General features: G+C 43.8%; 1 protein-coding gene across 2 annotated transcripts in view; it reads right to left on the reverse strand.

Moving 5' to 3' along the window:
• LOC133369298 (dual specificity protein phosphatase 22-A-like) overlaps positions 1 to 13,762 on the reverse strand; it is a 34,982-nt gene that overhangs the window by 14,299 nt on the left and 6,921 nt on the right. For both annotated transcript variants that reach the window (XM_061594462.1, XM_061594461.1), the window contains exons 3-7: positions 13,288 to 13,321; positions 12,261 to 12,343; positions 6,959 to 7,008; positions 3,187 to 3,261; positions 1,279 to 1,450 (exon numbers count right to left, since the gene is read on the reverse strand). In XM_061594462.1, coding sequence (XP_061450446.1) covers positions 1,279 to 1,450; positions 3,187 to 3,261; positions 6,959 to 7,008; positions 12,261 to 12,343; positions 13,288 to 13,321 — 414 coding nt within the window. The remainder of the gene's footprint in view (positions 1 to 1,278; positions 1,451 to 3,186; positions 3,262 to 6,958; positions 7,009 to 12,260; positions 12,344 to 13,287; positions 13,322 to 13,762) is intronic.

Raw genomic sequence — 13,762 nt, forward strand, 5'->3', positions numbered from 1 at the left:
GGGAAGGAGATTCTGGAAGGAAAAACACCAGTTTGCATGTAATTGTAAGCAAGGAGGGTACTCTAAAATAAACATGTTCATCTCATAAGCATAGTGTGAGTCCACATCCTTATTTCTCAGGCCGCTGAACACAACACCTGTGTTCCTAAGAAGAGGGATAACCTCCATCCACCCCAACAGTGGAGGTTGGTCTATTAGGGCACATGGGGTGCTACCCCACCAACCTGTCTGCCCTCAGCCAGCCGCCCGCCCGCCTGCCTGCTTCCTTACATCCAGCCCAGGGGATGGCGCTGGCTGTCAGCTTCCTCCTCCGTAGTCTCAGTGCTGCCATTACAGAATTCATCATGGAGGAGGAGAGGAGCAAAACAAGAACCAGCAGGCTCTATCATTATTGTCTGTGGCTCCGTGTCCTACTGGCCTCTCTGTCTGGCAGCCAACACTGAAGTCTAGGTATGGGGGAGAATATCCGCTAAATCGGACTCAGTACCAGATTCTGACTGAATTCAGCAGTCCGCTTTCTTTTCGGACCGGCACTGATTCCTAGCGGCGGGCTGTGGCTGTAATCAGCACAGGGTTTTTTTTTTCTGAATTGTTTTCCCCAATTTTACATAACTATCTTCATAATTTCATCGAAGCTGATGCATTCATAACAGTGTGTAGGTGTGATATATAGGAAAAAATAAACCATGTGGAACACCTGCTGCAGGGGTGAGACTATGCTGGGACTATCAAGGGGCAAGCTTCTCCACCTGCTTTGCCCCCCACCCCTGCTCTTAGTGACATTTTTCTGCAGACTGCCTTTTACCAGGAAGATGAATGCTTTTGGTTTGCTGTTCTTGTTTTTTAGAAATGTTAGCATTTTGTCAGTTTGATTTTGTTTTTTGGTAAATTGCATTGTTTTTATTTGTAGTTTGTACTTGTATTTTTATTTGTGTGTAAGCCACCTTGGGGGCCTATTTGGCCGAAAGGCAGCCTAGAAATAAAATGTAACATAACATAATGTAACAAGCACCAAAGCAAGTGGGAACAAAAAAAGGGTGGATGAGCTTGGAACAACAGACTATCTGAATGCAAGCAGATTGGAAGTGGGCAGCGAACCCCATCCCTAATGTAGTCTAGGTTTGTGTATGTGGAATGGAGCAATTGAAAAAACAGTCTGGGAAATAGCTAACTGAGCTCTGGAAAGGACATTTGGGGCTACCTCTTGAGCATATGAGCCCATAAAGGTTGCTCTGAAGTGTTAACTGGGTTAGCAGGCCGGAAGCAATGACACCTTACCTCCTTGAGCAGAGTAACTTCATACTCCTGAAGCTGCTCTTGGAAGCCAAAGTTGGGGCTCACGTAAGAACGGACAGCTTTAGTGGCTGCCAGGCACTCTTCCCAGCCAAAGTCAGTCACCGTCATGAGATAAGCCACCAGGATAGTGGTGCTGCGAGACACACCAGCTAAGCTGTGAAGAAAACCCAGACAAGGTTTGAGCGAAACACCCAAATCTGGCTCCTTCCGTTCCTTGACGTCTTCCAGGTTTACATATACGCTACAACACACATGCATCATGGAATTCAAAATGGCCACCCTCTTACACCAAGCGCCATTTTGTATTTTGTCAATGAAGTGTTATGGAGGATGGGGCCATAAGTGGCTACTAGCCACAATGGCTATGTTCTACCTCCACTGTTGGGGGCACTATGCCTCTGAATATAAGTTGATGGAAACTGCAGGAGGGAAGAATGCACTCAGGTTCTGTGTTTGGGTTTCCCATAGGATTCTGGTTGGCCACTGTGAGAACAGGATGCTGGACTACATGGACCTTTGGCCCGATCCAGCTTCAGGGTCCCACTTATGTTCTTAAGTGTATTATTAGTGTTGTAACCCTAGACTCTTCATTTATTTATTTTTCAGAGATCTCTAGCCTACCCTTCTTGTTCCTGTGTAACATAACTAGGGTTGGAAGGATCTATCATTTTCAGTCCTCTCCATTTCTCATTTTTCCAAATGTAAATTCAGTTCTCCACTTTTCTGCAGTAATTAGTCATTTTTTTTAAAAAAAAATCCTCATAAAACATTTTTGTATTCAGCTTTCACCAAGTTACACATTTTTATTTATTGTTTATTTATTTATTACATTTATACCCCACCTTTTTTTCTTGATAGAAACCCAAGGCGGCTTACATATGGTTCCCAGGTGGTCTCTCATCCAGGCAATGACCAGACCTGACGCTGACCTCATGTGCCTTCAGACCATAGCTAGCAACATTTTTGCTAGCAATTTCTCCTAATACAATGCATTTTTGTACGATTTTCACAAATACGTTCATTTTTATGCACACTTTCTCCTAATATATACATTTTATAAACATTGTTTGGAGAATTGCATTGCAAAATTCTGATGAGTGTGAATTTCGAAGGATCGCTATGTTTCAGTTCGCATATTGTTTCGGAAAGTGCGAATTTGATAGATTCAGCTTTAAATCCAAACTGAATCGAATTTCTCCCACATCCTTACTTCCAATGAAGCATATCAGAACAATTTCACAATACAATAAAAACATTAAAAATTGCATATTTAAAAACAGTTTAAACAATTGCATACATAAAAGCCATTAAAAACCATCTATAAAAACTTGACATGATCTTGATATGACTCTTGGTTGTCAAAAGGAGAGATAAGTAGGGAGAAAAAAACCCCTTGAAATGATGGACACAGTCGATTGCAGACACCGGGAGAGAAGAGTGGCTCTTTTCCCTTTTGAAAAGTCACTGACTCTGCTTGGCTAATGCAGCCATTGGCTAGGAATGGATCCAAAAAGGTGGGGGAAAGGAGAAAGCAGAGGAGAGGAAGGTGTTCCAGCTCCACCTCTGCAAATGATTTCTGCCCAATCAACATGATACATTGACTAGTTCATAAAATTTAAGTGAATTTGCTGTAGCTTGCATAGGGAAAATGTTTGGGGACGGTTGGAACTACAACCTGCAACAGCAAGCCAACTGATACTTTGGTGCCAGCTGAACTGCAGACGAAGGAAAGCCTGTGGCTGTTTCTTTAGTTCAAGCTTTTGGAGCTTTGAGAAGTCTAAGGAAAGCATGTCTGCAAGTGCATGTTTGCAGAGACATTTAAACGTGTGCACTGCACACATGCATCACAGTGCGCTCCGCATCCTGAAAAAGGAAAGGAAAACCGCTCACCAGTGAATGAGACATCCTCCTCCCTGGAGCCGACATTCATGAATAAACCTGATGCACTCCTTGAAATGTTGTAACCTGAGATTAAAGAACAAAAATTAAGGATTGTTTGCCCTGAACAGAGAGAATAATTTGTCACGCTCCATGCTTGCCCTACCTCACCAATATAATAAGCCTTTTATCATGACTTTTTTCTTTACTAAGGTAAAAAAGATGCAACACCAACATCATGTTGTGGTTGTTATGTGCCTTCAAGTCGATTACGACTTATGGCGACCCTATGAATCAGTGACCTCCAATAGCATCTGTCGTGAACCACCCTGTTCAGACCTTGTAAGTTCAAGTCTGTGTCTTCCTTTATGGAATCAATCCATCTCTTGTTTGGCCTTCCCCTTTCTACTCCCAGCATTATTGTCTTTTCTAGTGAATTATGTCTTCGCATGATGTGTCCAAAGTATGATAACCTCAGTTTCATCATTTTAGCTTCTAGTGATAGCTCTGGTTTAATTTGTTCTAACACCCAATTATTTGTCTTTTTCGCAGTCCATTGTATGCACAAAGCTCTCCTCCAACACCACATTTCAAATGAGTTGATTTTTCTCTTATCCACTTTTTCACTGTCCAACTTTCACATCCATACATAGAGATCAGGAATGCCATGGTCTAAATGATCCTGACTTTAGTGTTCAGTGATACACCTTTGCATTTGAGAACCTTTTCTAGTTCTCTCATAGCTGCCCTCCCCAGTCCTAGCCTTCTTCTGATTTCTTGACTATTGTCTCCATTTTGGTTAACAACTGTGCCAAGGTATGGATAATCCTTAACAAGTTCAATGTCCTCGTTGTCAACGTTAAAGTTACATAAATCTTCTGTTGTCATTTCTTTAGTGTTCTTGACGTTCAGCAGTAGTCCTGCTTTTGTGCTTTCCTGTTTAACTTTCATCAGCATTCGTTTCAAATCATTACTGGTTTCTGCTAGTAGTATGGTATCGTCTGCATATCTTAAATTATTGATATTTCTCCCTCCAATTTTCACACCTCCTTTATCTTGGTCCAATCCCGCTTTCCGTATGAACCAACATCATAAGCGCAGCTTTTAGGGAAGATGCTCCAACCTCTGCATCTCCAACTGCTACATTTGTTGAACAGTAATCCAAGGGTGGGAAGCTTTTACAGCCCAAGGGCTGCATTCCCTTGTGTATGACCTTCCAGGGGTGCATTCCAGCGGTGGGCTGGGCCAGAGGGAAAAGCAGGTGGAGCAATGGATGTGGCATGGATCTTTTTACAGAAGGCTACATGTCAACCACACAAAAGTTAGAGGGCTCTACACATACACACACACCCAAACAAACAAACATCCTCCATCCAGACAGGCATGAGGCACTATCACTGTTCACAGACACATTCTAGACAGAAAAACACACTTCAGGAGAATGTGGAACCAAGCTGGTAAGGGCTATGGCTTGGGAGAGTCTTGAGGGCCTGAAAGAGAGGCTTGGAGGGCCACATGCATTCCCTGAGGTTCCCCACCCCTGCTGTAACCCTATGCACACTTAGAACCATAAAAGCAAAGGGTTGGAAGGGACCTCAGAGATCATGTAGTCCAACTCCTTGCCAATATAGGAAACCCATTGGTGCAGCATCCCTGATAGGAGGTCATCTTGCCTCTGCTTGAAAAACATCAAACAAAGGATGTTCCTATCTAACAGGACTCTTCTTATGCCCTTTCAAAAAGAATCAGCATCTAAGTTAGTACTACTCTATGCAAGCCTAAATCCTCCTAAATTTGCAAACAAGAGGTACAAGTTCACTGCACTGCATGGCTGATAGTTATCCACACCTACATCCATAATCATGCGCATTCCTCTCCGCCCTTTGGTGCCACTCCTTTGAAGTTGGCAAAGGAACAACAGCACCTCCTTTGACCTTCATGGTCCACTTACAAAAAGGAAATAGAAGAAAAATGAAACCAAACAAAGGTGTGGGCAGCGCCAGCACTAATGTGAGCAAAAGGGGCCTTCACACTGTATGTGCCTGTCAAAAAACTTCCTGCTCGATGATAAGCTGGCTGAACGAGAGGTGCACTAAGAAAAATGAGAGCCACCTCAGGCCCTTGGCACTTCAGCAAAGGGCATCTGTGATCACGGAAATAAGGCTGAACCAGTGTGAACTCCCTTTCTTGTTAGTTTTTAAAATGTCATCACCCTGATTTCTTCACTTGGGCCTGGTGACGAGTGTTTGGCAAGGGAATGAATCCTTACAATTTAGCAATCTATTATTAGATTCTGAGTACAACATTGTTTGCTTAAAAGTCCACATTATTATTCTCTGCAGGATACACCCACTTCTTTTATCTCACAAGACATTTTAAGAGAGCTTCTCAAATTTTATGGTTAATTTTAACTAATTTTAAGATGTACCAACAGCCTAGTACAAGCCATTGGTCAGGAATTCTAACAACAAAAAATCAGTGCAGTTTTGAAACTGGTGGTTAAGATCAGTGCAGTTTTGAAAGGTTCAGTCTGCCATCTTGATTCAAAATGGCATCCAATTATATCCAAACATAGAATGAAAACCTGCTCCTTGATCTCAGAAAGCACCATGTAAAATTTGGTTAGAAATACCTTTTAAAGGTGTCCACATGCACAGTGAACATTTACACTAACAGCCACTTAATCATACATACTACAGCACCCTTTATCCATCCTTTTCTACTCATGATCAAGATGGTTAGAGCATCTTCAACTGTTTCCCCACTCTTTCACTGCATGCTTATGGGTGTACAAAATGGGGAGGAGGACATTATTCTGGAGTCCAAGGGTGCCCTTATCCATATGGGACATTAAGACCCGTTTAGGAGCCAACTATAATTCCCTGCTTGCAAACCAGGGTGATGATGGGCCCCAAACCCACCTTCAGCCCGTCGACTTAGGATCACTGCAAGCCACACCACTCTCATCCTGGCTTTCTGAAAACCCTTTCCGAGTTCACCAAGATTGTGAAATTCAGAGTCTAAAGCAATGTGCAGAAAATAGCACCTTAAAAGCAAAACTTCCTTCCTGTGGACCACTGCCAGGAGGCATATTATGACTAAAAGAAAAAGGAATAGGAGTAGAAAGGGAGGGGGTAAAAAAAAAACACCCAATCTTCCTAAAGGAGGGTTTTCTTGTCAAGCTTCTCAATGGGACCATTTGGCACAGGGGGAGGGAGGGCCTTTTCATTGGAGGGAGCAGCTTTTCAGATGGCATTCGGGGGGGGGGTTGAATCCTGTGCTTATGAAGAAAAAGCCATCAGGCCATGCTTTTGCATCAGGGATAGGGAACCACTTTCAGCTCGCGGGCCACATTCCTCTGGGGGCCACATGGCAGTGATGGGCGGGGTCAGAAGCAAAAGGGAGCAGAAGAGCAAATGTGTATCTTACTTTTGTACAGCAAGCTGGTTGCGTCACACATTCACAGCCTTGTCATCCACCCAGGCAAAAGACATTATTAGATTTCAATGACGCATTTCAGACAAGCAAAAACACTCAGGTACGGCTAGGGAGAGTCTGAAGGGCCTGACAGAGAGGCTTGGAGGGCCACATTTGGCCCTGGGCCTGAGGCTCCCCACCCCTGCTCTAAATACATACACAAAATATATACATAAAATGGATCAGTGTGTTGTATACAAAACAGGTGACTTGAAACCATTTCTGTGATGAACAGGTGAGGAAAACTGCAACATTCCCCTAAATAAAGCTGGCATGTTTCCTTTGTATACAGGCTGAAAGCACTTACAGATTTTGATCTGAGGAATCTGAGGCTGATATACAGAGGTAGGTCATGTCCTGTGAAGAAAGAGAGACACTTTACAAGCCACTCGTGTTCCATTTAGTGGTGAAGGCAGATCAGAGTAAAGCCAGACTATTAGCTTTTATATTTTCGAACATATTTTCAAACAGAGGAACATCTGTTATTGTTCTGTGATAGCCCTCAGTGTCACCTCAAATATATATATGTGCTTAGCACGGTCTCATCTAATAAACAGCCAAACTATCCATTACGTTGGAGCTCCATTTTAGGAGTGTGTACTGACCACAAGATTCAGTTCAAACCACAATTGAGCACTTCATAAAACAGCCTGATTTGGTTCTGACCAATTTGGAGATTGCCCAATCTGGCTGGAGGTCCAATCTGCTTCATCCCCCCCCCCCACACACAGAGTAATTCACTATTGGGAAATTTAAAAATGGCTATAGGGTTTTTTCCTTTTGACAGAAGTGAGTAAAATTTGTAGGTCTAGTTAAGAAAAAAGGCTCTTCTGCTGGACAACTCTCAAATGTGATATATTTTTTTTAAAGGAACCACTTATAACTTTTTAAATTTAAAATTTTTAAATTTTAAATTAGTCAGCATTGGATGAGATGTTCAGGCAAAGTAGCCTGTTTTGAAGGCATGTATGCTGCCAAATTTCAAAAGAATATCTGTAGTTGTTTTCCTGCAAGAGCAGCTGTTAAGGTTCCGAGATGAATAAAAAAGGAATCACTTAATCTCCTCTAGTGTTTTGTGGGCAATTGGTCTGAAAATTGCAGGCTTGAGAGAGGTGCCTCTTAATAAGAAACTCCATACAAATAAATCCAGGACTTTTGTGTTGGTCACTTTTAAATTTGATTTTGGGACAGGAAGAACTAAAAGGGATTTGCTTTCTGCATAAAATATTTCTCTCTAATTAAGAGCAAGACATTTCACTCACAAAGGAGCTCTCTCTCTCCTCTACCCACCCCCCATCCCCATCCTGGCATCTTCCTGAAGGGACATATATTTTTGCTCTTGCAAAGTTGCTTCCTCCCTCAAAGTCCTGGACTTGGGGGGGGGGGGTTCACTTCAAAAAAAGTGAGTAAGGATGGACATGGTAGAAGGGTATACAATTTTGCATGGAGAAATTGGATAGAGAGAAGTTTTTTCCCTCCACTCTCTCATAATACTAGACCTAAGGGCCATCTAATGAACCTGGATGTTGGAAGATTCACAAGCACTGGTTTTGCAATTAATCACTCTTCCCAGGGATCTCTGGAAACTGTAGCTCTGTGGAGCGAATAGGAGTTTCCTAACAATTCTCAGCACCCTTAACAAGCTACAGGATTCTTTGGGGAAAGCCTGTCTAAAGTGGCATGGTAGTGCTTTAAAAGTGTGGTGTGAAAATGGCACAGTACAAGAAGATGGTTGGGCAGGTGGTTGAGGAAGGGAGCATACCTCAGTGGTTAGAGCACATTAATAGGAGTGGTAGGGATGGGTGAGGAATTCGATTCAGTTCTTATTTCAAGCCGAGTCTATCAAATACGCACTTTCCAAAACAATGTGAGAACCAAAACAAAGCCATCCTTCGAAATTGGCACTTATTTGAATTTTGCAATGCAGTCCCCAAGCAATGTTTACAAAAACGCCTATATTTGGGTAAAGTGAGCACAAAAATGAATTCATGAGTGAAAAAAACAAAAATGCATTATATAATGAGAAATTGCTTGCAAAAATGTGTACATTACTCAAAACTAGCTACAAAAATGTGTTTATTGGGAAAAATTCACACTAAAATGCTGGAGAATTTTCATGAGGGTTAGAAAAACCCAAAAATTCCTGGATAAATGTGGAGAACTGAATTTAAGATTGGAAAAAACAGAAACTGAGAGCTGAAACTGACACATCTTTCCATCCCTACTCAGTAGCAGATTGGAAAAAACAGAAACTGAGAGTTGAAAGTGACACATCTTTCCATCCCTATTCAGTAGCAGAGCATCTGCCTTGCATGTAGAAGGTCCCAGTTTCAGTCCCCAGCCTGAAACCCTGGAGAGCAACTGCCAGTCAGTGTAGACAACACTGAGCTAGAGGGACCAATTGTCTGACTCAGTATAAGGCAGCTTCTTAAGTTCCATGTTTTGCATGCAGAAGGTCCTAAGTTTAATTCTTGGCATCTCCATTGAAAAGGATCTCAGGTAGCAGGTGAATGGAGCAAGCTCTCTCTTCCCAGGAGCTGCTGCCAGCCTAAGTAGACAATACAGGGCTAGATGGGTCAGTGGCCAGAGCTGGTGAAACACAGCTTTCTATGTTCGGATGCAGAATAAGAGAGGGCACTGGTTAAGTCTGGATTCAGCATCAGACTAAGTACACCACGGAGTCGAGACCTCATCCAGCTCAGTTCTCTGAGTATTTTCTGGTGGACCAGCCACTTCCTCTCGGTCTAACCTGGCTCATCTATATGCATGTTGTTGTTTTTATAAAAGAAAAAACTACTGTCAAAAATATTTTTTGCAGATAATGTTGCAACTGATTTGTAACAGTCAAGTCTTCTAGACGGGTGCTACGTTCTCGCTCTCCTCACCCTTCCCTTCCCAGGCTATCACACAACAATATGCATCTGAGGAGTAATTACTATTCTCCTCACAGCTTCCTGGCCTCCCCCAGCGATGGGACACCCTCCCTTCCCTCAGCCTTTGCCAGAGTGCCACCACGCATGGGAACAGGAGCTTGGCTCTGCAATTCTTTTGCCAGATTTGTGAGTGACAGATTGCTCAATGCATCCATGTGTTTCCGTTTCCCCTTTTGATCACTGGCCTTATTCACTCCATCGTGTTGTAAGACCTCCGTGTTGTCAATTTTGCCATCTGTCTGGTGAGTCTGCAAAGAGATGCGGTCCAAGCAGCTGTGGCTTGGGAGGAAAGACTTCCCTCCTCCATATTTGATTTCTTTCTCTTCAACATTAGTCACTATCTCTTACCAAGAAATTGGCTTTCATGGTGTGTTTTTTAAATTATTGGGAAGCAAACCAGCACACCATCGCATGGCCAGCCACAGGTTCCCTCAGCCAGTGTCCAGCCAGGCCATCCACTGGCACTGGGCCTGACTCCAACCACTACACCACGCTGAAGTCAAGAATTCATCCTTATCTCAGTGGGAGAGTACAAGGTTTGCACGCAGAAGAAACCTTCCAACTAGGTTTGGCACCTTTTCAAGCAGTGAATGTGACCGTGCTTTTAGCAGCACCTGGGTTGGAACATCGGAAGGTGCCTTATACCGAGTCAAATCACTGGTCCATCTAGCTCAGTACGTGCCTACACAAAGGAAGGGGAACCTGTGGTCCTCCAGATGTTGATGGACTACAATTCCTATCATCCCCTGATCATTGGCCGAGCCTGCAGATGGGGGAGAATTTCGATTTAGTTCATATTGACAGGTGAACCACCTTAATTTGCATTTAGTGAAACAATACATGAACTGAAACACAGCCATCCTTCAAAATCCCTACTTCTCCAACTAGCCCAATAGTGTCTACACTGACTGGCAGCAGCTCTCCAGGTTTTCAGATCTGGAGATGCTGGGGATTGAACCTGGAATCTTCTGCATGCAAGGCAGATGCTTTGCCCATCATCAGAAGCTCCACCTCCTGATTTCTGAAAATCAAGCTGATCTATAAGTGCAGGGAACAGCTTCTTGGGAAGCCAGCAACCCCATTGGCAATCCCATTTGTGCTGCTAGGGCAGGTGAGGGGAAATCTTTAGCCCTCCAGACTACAACTCCCACTATCCCAAGCCATTGGCCATGCTTGCTGGGGCTGATGGGAGCTGTAGTTCAGCAAAATGTTCTCCCACACCTGTGCTAGGGAATACTGTCCTACCCTGCCTGCAGCTGAACACCCTTGGGCTTCACATCTCTTGTGTATAGGGATACCCCAAAGCAGAAGCAGTCATTTGTTTATCCCACCCTTCCTCCTAGATATAAAATGCAAACAAACTCAGGAAAGAGTGCGTGGGTGCTGTTTTGTTTTCATTTTACCCTCACAACAGCCCTGTGAGGTAGGTTAGGCTCTTAAAGAATAACATGCACAATGTCACTAAATGAATTTCATGTAGGGTTGCCAGGTTCAGGGCCTGAGACTGATCCTGTACCTTTAGGAGAAGAGAAAGTCAGCCAAGTGCAGGTGTTCTTGCAACACTGTAATGGGAAAAACCACAGGGTGGAATTCTCCGTTCTCCCTGCACAACTTTTAAAGATACAGAAGACCTCTTGGTTGCAGCCCCAGCCTCCAAGCGGTCTTCTGTATCTTTAAAAGTTGTGCAGGGGGAAGGCAGAATTCCACCTTGTGGTTTTTCCCATTACAGTGTTGCAAGGACACCTGCACTTGGCTGACTTTCTCTTCTCCTAAAGATACAGGATCAGTCTCAGGCCCTGAACCTGGCAACCCTAATCTCATGGCTGAGTGGGGGGTCTTGAGCACTGTTATTCCTACTCCAGATTAAACACTTTACCCACTGGGCCAGGGGTGAGGAACCCGCAGCATTCTAGATCAGGGTTTCCCAGACTGTGGTCTGTGAGTTTCATCCAGGTGGTCCATAGCATGTCCGTGTTAAATATTCACAATTATTTTTAATTGTATTGTTATTGTTTCTTGTATTATATTTTATTGTATTACATTTTGAATTCTATGGAATGCAAATTCTAATGCAACGATATAAGAAATGAAAGAAGCAATAAAAGCATAATTTAAAATGACGCAGCATCTAGCACAGTGTATTGCAATGGCTACAACGGGTAGAAAAATCATGGAGCGGTCTGCCAAGACCACCAGCAATTTTCAAGTGGACTACAGGGGGGAAACATTGCGGAACCCACTGGTCTAGATGTTGTGCACCGTCAGGCTCCATCAGCTCCAGCCGGTATGACCAATGGTTGAGGATGATGAGAGTTGCAGTCCAGCAACATCTGGATGGCCACAGGTTCCCCATCCCTTCACTAGGCCATCGGGCACTACACGACAATTGAAGCAACAATTGTTTAAAGGGGTGGTGGGTGGGACTCTACCATAATCATTTGTGTGGCTACACTGCCCTCTAATGGCTGTGACATCCCATAACCTGTCATTGTTTTCACAATCTTCGCTCATGCTTCAGCTGGAGAAGCCAAAGAAATGTGAATGAACGGGGCGGGAAACAGTCTGCAGTTGGGGTCTCTAAAGCATTTTACATATTTTCCAGCTCAACACTTTAGCAGTCTGATGTCTCCCCATTGCTATTGCTCAAGATGTTCCACATTCCGCCTCCATACTCACTTCCAGCACAGGTTTAGCATTGTTATGGATCGACAAGATGTGTGTGATCCCATTCTTCGTCAAGTTCTCTCTGTCCTCAGAATCTGCAAGCAGAGAGAGGTTTCTAAGATCCAGGATGAACAAATGTAGGATTACTTCTCCCTGAAGAGGTGGGAACCATGTGTGTCTGGACTGGACCACATGACTGAATGGTTTTCCATAAAAAAATAAATATACCCATGCACACAGAAAAGCAGCATGTCAGGTCAAAACCTTTATCCCTAACCAGCTATTTTTCTATGTGCAGGGATTTTTAATTTAATTTTATTTTTGGTTATATGAAAAGGTCCTGCATTTAGTCCCTGGCATCTCCAGGTAAGATGAAGAAAAGACTCCTGATCAAAACCTTGGAGGGCCTCTACCAGTCACTGTAGACAATACTGAACTAGACTGACATAGGAAGCTGCCTTATACCAAGTCAGATCTTGGGCCCATCTCGCTTAGTGTTGTCTGCACTGACTGGCAACAGCTCTCCAGGGTTTCAGGCAGGAATCTCTCCCAGTCCTACCTGGAGATGCTGGGGATTGAACCTGGGACCTTCTGCATGCAAGGCAGATGTTCTAACCACTGAGCTATGGACCTTCCCAATGGTCTGACTTAGTAGTACAAGGCAAGTTCCAAAAAGATGCTTCTCTCCAGGACCAAACCCTTGCCTTCTCTCACAACTATTTACTTGAGCTGCAGGGAGCAGAGCTCAGAAGTCGAGTTTCACTGTTTACTCTGCAAAAGGCTATTGCTAATCGACCGCAGGCCTTAGGCTAAGAATCAGTGCTGTATCCTGCACTACACAACAAATGGAACCAAAGGTCAGTGGACCACTGGCCAGTTTAGGGTAGCTTACTTTTATTTGTTTGTTTGTTTGTTTATATAATTGATTAATCACTTCCCACAAAAAAGGAGGGAGGGAGGGAGGGGGGAAGCAGAGGCCCCCAAGCCCTGCTCAGAGTCAACATCTGCTAGGAGAGAGAAGCAGCTTGAAAAGACTTACCTCTGATGTTTCCAAGGTACAGGCCCCCCACAATCTGAGAAGAGGGCAAGAAAAAGAATTAGTGCTACGCATGCTGTTCCTTGTGAACTATCTCCTCTGCGACACTCCCAGAGGACGCAGTCAGTCCTCTTGACTAACGGTGGGCAGAAGGTAGATTAGGACCTACTGATAGATTGCTGAATGATTTGCAGTGGATTACCATGGATTTCTCATACACACACCGCAGTTCTTTAGCCACAGCAGCAACTCCCGCACCCCGCAAATTAGGCTCCTGAAATGAAGAAAGCAGGGGGCAAAGGAAACATAGATGGATTTGGAGGGATGGCCCAGAGCTAAGGAGGGGGGAGGAATTCAATTTAGTTTGCCTCTAAAGGTGAGTTTACCTAATTTGCACTTTCCAAAACAGTGTGCAAACGGAAACATAGCCATCCTTTGGAATTGGCACTTCCCCAGATTTTGCAATGCAATCCCAAAT

Source organism: Rhineura floridana, chromosome 13 (genome assembly GCF_030035675.1).
Source record: "Rhineura floridana isolate rRhiFlo1 chromosome 13, rRhiFlo1.hap2, whole genome shotgun sequence".
NCBI lineage: Eukaryota > Metazoa > Chordata > Lepidosauria > Squamata > Rhineuridae > Rhineura > Rhineura floridana.